A 7,595-nucleotide genomic window follows, 5' to 3' on the forward strand; every position below is an offset into this window, starting at 1 on the left:
TCCTTGATTACCAGAATGCTTGCATTGGCACTATCCATACCACTCTAAACACTAGAACTATCTTCGTGACCTTTTTCCCAAATTTCAACATAGCCCTTGTTGATCCCAGTCTCCTTTCGGCTCTTAAAGTACAACTACAAATCACGGGAGTACCACAAACTCCTAATACTATAGCTGCTACTCTCCACTACCAAATGATTTATAGGGTTCAAAATCATGCTATAGATCTTAATCTTCCTAGCTCTAAAGATACCCTATTCATCTCTATTGATCATGACCGGACCTCTTGTGCTCATGTACCAAGGCAGATTCCTAGAGACCAACTTGTTAAGCTTCTTCCCGACAATTGGGTAACCAACTATGAGAAACTCCATCAAAACACCAGGCTAGTTCAGTCTTCTAAACCCCGAGTTCTCCAAAAGAAAGATGGTACAATTACCATTAGATTCACTAAGGAAAAAAAACACACTTCCTCTGTCTTTCCTTCCTTTCCTACTATCTTGTGTTTTACACCTTATCCAACTGACCTTCTCGGTATGGAGTGTCTTGATCCTAAGGAATTCGTCTAGTCCTTTGATGCGGAAGGATGCCCGATCCACTATTACAAAGATCCCACAGGACATTGTTTTTGGGATATTAATTGTTCTTGTCCTTCATATTAAAGGCAAGAAGATGAAGAAGACAGGCCTTCTTCTAAAAGGAAGAAGAAAAAAGACTCTCTCTATTAGAGATATCTTAATGGTGACCCTACGGTGGGACAACTTGGCGAAGACGGTGGACGGTGGCAATACATGGTTGAGTATGGCTCACCCAAGCCTCCTCAATTACACTACCACCACCCTTAGAGCTCATTTTTTTTTCCTTAAAAATTTCAATTAAAGGCCTAAGTGCTTTCATTTTTTCAAATAAAAATTTGAAGTGGTCTTTATTTCAAATAATGGCATGGAGTGCCATTATTATCTCAAATAGAGCATGAAGTGGCCATGATTATTCAAATAAGGGCATGATATGGTCGATCGATCGATCGACCAAATATTCTAGTCGATCAGAAGTATTTTTGTCAAAATACAACTTTAACCTAATTTTTAGTTAAATTAAATAAAAATTAAAAAATAAAAGGAAAAAAAGCGAAAACATGGGCGGGTGGGGGTTGCCCTCCTACCTATGGCCACCTTTCCAACGCTAGTAGAGCTGCTACTAGGGCCGACAGGGTAGCTAGTGACCTCGCCGACCGTAGGTGAGGGCTTCTTGGCCCTTGCCAAAGCCGAGAGAGGGCCCTAGCTCTCTCATAGATCTGGGTGATGGTCGCCAAAGAGCTAGCGAACCTATTGGCCTTAGTCGCAGCCCCATCGACGTTGGGGTGGTGGCCACAAGCGGAAGAGCAGCCTACTCCATCCAATGTTTCATTTTTTTTCACTTTTATTTTTTAAAATTTTTGAAAAACTGAAAAAAAAAAAAATAATAAATAATAAAAAACACCAAGTGACCAAAATGCCCTTATGAACAAGTGAGTCATGCCCTTTCTTTGATACTAACAAGGTCATTTTATGCCTTTATTTGAAATAATGGTCACTTTAGACTTTTTTTTGACACAATAAGGGTACTTTGGGTTCTTATTAATATAATGTCAACTTCATATCCTTATTTAAGAAAATGAAGACACTTCAAATCTTTTTTTGAAATTTTCCTTTTTTTGTTTCGATCAAGAAATTGTCATTCATTTTTATTCGTGTTAGTTCGTTCTTGCATTGTGCATATGGAAGGGAATGCCATCAAAGCCACAGTCGCCACTACAATGGCTTCGCACGAGCTTAGGAAGGGATGCTTGATCCTTACACTTGGACTCATTGTTCAGTGAAGTTTTTGAAATTCTTATAGTATGAAGACATCCCGCCATAAGCACACCATTTTTATTATAGAGAGAAGGCATCAAGGGGGTCAACTCTTGCGGCGGCGGCCGCAACGGTGGTGGCGAGCCAATTTGGTGGTGGTCTCCATGCTACTAGTGCTATCGGTGGTAGCGGGCAAGAGTGGTTGGGTTCTTGGTTCCAATGGGGCTATTGATGATGACAATCGAGATTGTGAAGAGAGTTCGTGTTGGTGGTGAGATGGTGGTCATGCAATGCCTTGGGAGATTATTATGACATGAATGACAACTATTGAAGAATCGAGAACAAAGAATTCTCTTCCTTTTTTGCCCTACTCTTTAGTCTTAAGAATGCTAACTTTGAGACCAAGTGACTACCCTTCTCCGAGTCTCATTGCTCAACTTAAGACCAAACTAAAAACCTGTTTCACAAACTATTGAACTTGAAAATTGACATTAGGGGTATGCAATCGGATTAGATAGAATCGGGAATCAGACAATACTACCCAAAAAAATCGGTCGGGTTCCAAGTTTCATGTGAACAGGTCCGGTTCCCGATTCCAAGTGAAAACTCACATAGGAACATGATCGATTTTGGAATCGATTCTTAGCTAAAATAAAAACAACATAATTTCTCTAAGTTGAGTCTAGCTCTAACCATCTAATTTGTTTCTTCTCCATTGTTTGTTGTCTTTCTCTATTGTTTGGAACGATATTTGTATAGATGAATGGAGAATGGAGTTTAAAAATTTGTTTTGTTGAATGGAGAATGGAGTTTTATAATTTATGTACTATGTTACGTGTTTGAACTTTTTATTATATATAATGTACGTGGCTACTTGTTTGAACTTTTCATCGTTTATAGTTGCACGTGACCATTTGTTTGGCAAATAAGGGTTTTATATTGATCATCTTTTACTTTGAACCGTTTTGTTTCTCATATTATTTTGCTCTAAAAATGAAACCAAAAGAAGAAAAAAAAAAAAAAGGTATTCTTGAGTAGCCCCTAAAACCGGATTGGAAAAACATGGTAGTTCGTAGAACTGATTCTAGAAAAACAAGATAGGTCCTAGGATTGAAAAATTGAGAACCGATTATAACAAGGTACTGGAACCTACCCACTTTGAAACTAATCGCTCCTACTTGACGTTAAGTAATCATAAGATTTCAAGAATTCTTTACTAATTTCACTTTTACTCTGCACTTATCATCCCCACCGCAGTCCGCTGAGTCTTTAAACGAAAAACCTAAAAAATAAAAATTGAAGGAGCAAGAGCAAAGATTCCATTTATAAACTGTAATTGAAGATGTAAGCTGTCCCAGTAAGTCTATCATGGAATGTCATTAATGTCATATCATCGTAGCAAGAGCAAAGATTCCATCTATAAACTGTAATTGAAGATGTAAGCTGTCCCACTAAGTCTATCATGAAATGTTATTAGTGTCATATCATCGTGATGTTTGATGTCCAATATATTCTATAAATCTTTTTATTCAATTTAGTCCTTAAATTTTTCGAATTTTGTTCAATAGTCTGCTTCTAGGTGTTCAAGCTGGCAATGTCCAATCAAACAGTCTAAATGCTTCCCGATGTCCATATTCAAACCTCAACATCTTTAGCACCACCGCCCGTTGCCGCACCCACCTGGCTCAACGCTCAAACCCATAGCCGCCACCAGGCCCTGCCGCCAAAAGGCATGGCAAGCACAAGCTCCCCAACACTGCACTTAATTGACAGAGCTAAAGATTCTAGCCATCCCAACAGAGAAGGAAAGGGTGCGAACGAGGGATGGATGAGCGATTCCATGGTGGTGGCGGCGGTGGTGGTTGTGGTGGTGGTGAACAGTGGGCCGGGACGATGGTGGGGATGGTGGTGGAAGATTGCGGCTTGCGATGGGGAGTGGGTGGTGGAGGACATGGATGCCCAAGAAAAGAGGGACAAAAAAAAGGAAGAAGAAAAAATCGAAACGTCACGATGCTACTCTATAGTCAAGTCATCTCTCAGGGAAAAACCAAAAGCACAGGACTTGATGCTGCACCTTAACTGGGGAATGACATTATATTCAATTCGAAAAGTTCAGAAACTAAAATTAAATAGAAAAATTCACGGACAACATTAAATGACAAGCAAAATTTCCTCTGAAGAACTTAACCAAACAAGGACTTTAACAACCATGCTTGATATGCCAAAGAAGGATACATAATAATACGAAAACTGAAAAAAGAGAGAGAATTGAAGGCATTGCAGATCAAGGAGATCAACACATAATCCACAGTTTTCAGTTCAGTGCCAATCTACGCCACCTATTATGGTCGATCCCACCCCTTCCCACACTTCGCTCTGCCCCACCTCCTCGCTCTCAAAGCCCTCCATGCCACTGTCCCAAAAGCCTCCACCATTTGCATCTGGCAGCAGAGTTAACGAAGCATAAATTTGCTTGAACAAGTTAAGTCATTGCCAAACTTCCCGGTTTCAACAGGAAAAAAAAATTCAATTCCAAAAAGTTAAATTAGAACATCTGAGATGAAGTTTTCCTTTGAATGTGAAGAGTTTTCAAGACTTACAGTGGTTATAGAGAGGCCTTCTTTTCTCGTTCCGGCCAATACTCTCTGCATTCCTTCCCTGCTCCGGACTTGGAGCTTGTCCCAGAACTAGGACACGCTTCAGAGGAGCGAAAATTCCACCTTGCAAATAATACATGGAGCAAGTTATGCATATTGTTCGAACAGTAGGAAGCATACACAAATAGGATCAGGGCATTCTAAGATGCCATCGTGTCTACTAAGGTAAGGCTTGCTGGCAAAGTTCATTGCATCATGCTTTTGAGGATTCATCTGGGTCATTCACCAAGCAATGTCTTCTTTTTAAGAAATAACACCTGGCAACGAAAGGGAAAAAAAGTGCGAAGTTTACCGTGTTAGGTTGAAAAATTTAGTGGCCATATCGGCAAGGTTTTAGATTTCAAAAGCTTAGTAGATTGGCATGATGCTTATGTCTAGCCAAACGAGCTAACATTCGTTGCCATAAATTCAGATTTCACTTGCGTGTGCAAGCATAGGATCAATCAAGCCACTAACAATTGGGGATCGTGGATGGAGTTCCAGTGTTGCTCTTCCAGGAATGATCTAGCTATCCCCATGACAAAGATGTGTTGTGTAAGCTGATTATGCAGCTTTCATGCACTATTCAAGGTTTGCATCTTTTCCCAGTTTAGAGAAGCTCATCTGTCAACAGCTGAGGAAACATGGGGGCTTAAACGCCCATCATTTTCAGCACATGGGCTCAGAAAGAGTCTTGGTTTTACTGCAAAGCCACATAGGTAGGTTACTCTTGTCTAATCAGTCGTAGACTGGCTTATTCACTATCTTTCAATGCCCTCTGAACATTTTATCTAGCTAGATTCCGAAATCCGTAAGCATTCCAAAAAGCATACCCTACTTAGAGATTGGCTCTATCATATCTTACAACAATCGAATAGACAGCCGAAAAGGAAGTGAAAGTAAGCAATGTTTTCCTCTTTCCCGGGAAGATAGGTTACTTCATATGAAGCATGTAACTTGTCAATTCCGGAGCGGAACTTTCCTTCAAGGAAGGAAGCCCGTCGGTGGCCATCAATCTAGTCTGTGTAGCCAGTATAATAGAAGATAAGAAAACTTCCTCCTTCAATTAGCAGAGCTTATTTTACATTGCTGCTGATGGATAGTAAAAACTACAAATGGTGATTTTATAAGTTGCTAATCCTATAGTTACACTTTTGAGTCCCTTAATGCTAGACTAGACTCCTACTTGAAGAGCCAAATCTTGGGATAATGGACCAATTTTTGCTTCATTTGTTGCATTTAATCACCCAAAAACATAGAGAGAACGATTGACAGTACCAAGTGAAAGGGTGAGAAATGATATTAAAGCACCAACCTTCGAAAGGGTTCCTTCTCTTTCTGGACTCTCTCCTTTCATCTTCCCCCAAGCCTCCGACCTTAGTGGCCACGGTTGCAACATGATGATCTTCTCCATTTTCTTTATAAGTAAGCTTGAACTGCTCGAAGACGGTTTTATCAACACTGTTCTTCTTTTCTACCGATGCTTTCTTTTTGCAGTCCGGCGGATTGCCCAACTTGCTTACGTCTCTAGAGCCCAGAAGTGTCGAATATGGCTTCGCCTTGCCCTGCCAAGGAAAGAGCTTCCCTCTCTTAATCAATTCATTATCCAGGGCCCTGAGAAGCCCAGAAAATATCATATTCCTAAGGCTATTAAGCAGAAAGGAGCATGAGTTTGAATCAAATGAGTCCAGCCGAAAATAATACTGACCTGATTAACATAAGTAGAAGAACAATTCATATCAAGACAAGTCTCTACGATACTAAATGCGACATTCTTTTTCTGGTTTGGCAATTGCTCCTATGAAAGTTCAGCTGTTGCAAGGAAGAAATTGTCCCAGACTAGGCCATCCATGCATTTTACCCGCGAATTTGGAGTGAATTGAAAGGGAAAGGAAAAGAGCAAATGAATCCTCCTACGCACCTAGAAAGAGAGACCACATTATTCGAACGGTTGGGCTGTGTTTGATTTCTACAGGCAACACAAACGATTTTCAGGTTCTTATGTTCCGAATCTGTCAAGGAAACAATGGGAATATCCACACAGAGCTGGCAACATTCATCACTCCCAAAATAACGTCGCCAAGTCCCGACAGCCAAGTAGAACACAGACGGCATTTCAGATTTTCCTTTTCACTTTCTCGGCAGCCAAACACAAGGTTGCAGACAAAACAGTACCTGAACCGTGCCTGGCGAAGCAGAGGTCCTTCGCAGTTTCTGATCGAGGAACTCTGACAGAGAGACCCGCGTCCAGCCCGCTTTCCGGTCTCCGTTCACATCCTCCTTGGCGTCCTTGTCCCTGATCTCGCGACCCAACAAGAAAGAACCCACAAAAAGGAACACCCAGAGACATACATCAACGTCAAAAGCGTAGCAATTTTGAAGGATCAAGAAAGGTAGGTACATGAATGGACTCATCCTACGGGATCGAAGATCGAAAGAGGGCAGACGACTTGATCGAACGCTGCCCAAACACTTGGAATGCAGAATCTTTCGAGCTCATTTGCGCTCGAGACTAGAACTTTTCGGCTTATTTCAATGTTCTGCCTTTGAGCTCCATTCTTAGTCTTCCATTCGCGCTCAAAGTTTTATGGCGCCGTCAGTTCAAAATGAGGAATCGGGAGAGGGTTATGAGCTATTGGGCCTCCAAGTAGAATGGGCTCGACGGTAATCAATTCGAGGTTGTACATGGAACGAAAATACACAACCCACCAAAACTTTTCAGATTTTTCTCTTTTGTACGTCCGAATAAAATTGGTTTCAGGCGACAAAAGGGAATTCTTATAGGAAACTTTGTAATTAAAAGACAACACACGTAAGTATAAAATTTTGACGGGATAAGTACACCATGAGTGCCATGACTTGTGTACGGCGTTTACTTAAGTACCATAACTTTCAAAACGTTCACTTAAGTGTCATAACTTTCAAAAATCGTTCACTTGAGTGCCACGTCGGAACAAAATCTTTTACTTAAGTGCTACAACAACTTTTTCAGCATGCTACATCAGCTTTTCGGCCTATCACGTCATCTTTCTTGTAAGCCACGTCGCCTTTCTGACGTGCCATGTCAAATTTCTCGGCGTCCACGTCAACATGGCACTCAAGTGAACGCCGTACAAAAATTATGACA

The 7,595-nt window shown here is 40.9% G+C and overlaps 1 protein-coding gene and 1 long non-coding RNA gene across 4 annotated transcripts; both read right to left on the minus strand.

The window, feature by feature from the left end:
• Nucleotides 1-4,031: 4,031 nt before the first annotated feature.
• Nucleotides 4,032-7,070, minus strand: LOC115731081. Of its 3 annotated transcripts, XM_030661704.2 has the most exons (5): nt 6,889-7,070; nt 6,644-6,764; nt 5,784-6,033; nt 4,433-4,552; nt 4,032-4,273 (listed from the first exon to the last, which is right to left on the minus strand). In XM_030661704.2, exons 1-5 carry the CDS (start codon nt 6,966-6,968, stop codon nt 4,152-4,154), a joined length of 693 nt encoding a protein of 230 aa, XP_030517564.2. In that variant the 5' UTR covers nt 6,969-7,070; the 3' UTR covers nt 4,032-4,151. The 3 variants fall into 3 exon arrangements, with proteins under 3 accessions (XP_030517564.2, XP_030517565.2, XP_030517563.2); XM_030661705.2 differs by lacking the exon at nt 6,889-7,070 and having other exon boundaries at nt 4,433-4,519; nt 6,644-6,876; XM_030661703.2 differs by lacking the exon at nt 6,889-7,070 and having other exon boundaries at nt 6,644-6,876.
• On the minus strand, nt 4,826-5,773 carry LOC125315576. The gene is made up of 2 exons (XR_007198750.1): nt 5,523-5,773; nt 4,826-5,259 (listed from the first exon to the last, which is right to left on the minus strand). It is a non-coding gene; the product is annotated as an uncharacterized LOC125315576 (long non-coding RNA).
• Nucleotides 7,071-7,595: the final 525 nt, after the last annotated feature.

The sequence above is a fragment of the Rhodamnia argentea genome, chromosome 1 (assembly GCF_020921035.1).
Source record: "Rhodamnia argentea isolate NSW1041297 chromosome 1, ASM2092103v1, whole genome shotgun sequence".
In the NCBI taxonomy this organism is placed as follows: Eukaryota; Viridiplantae; Streptophyta; class Magnoliopsida; order Myrtales; family Myrtaceae; genus Rhodamnia; species Rhodamnia argentea.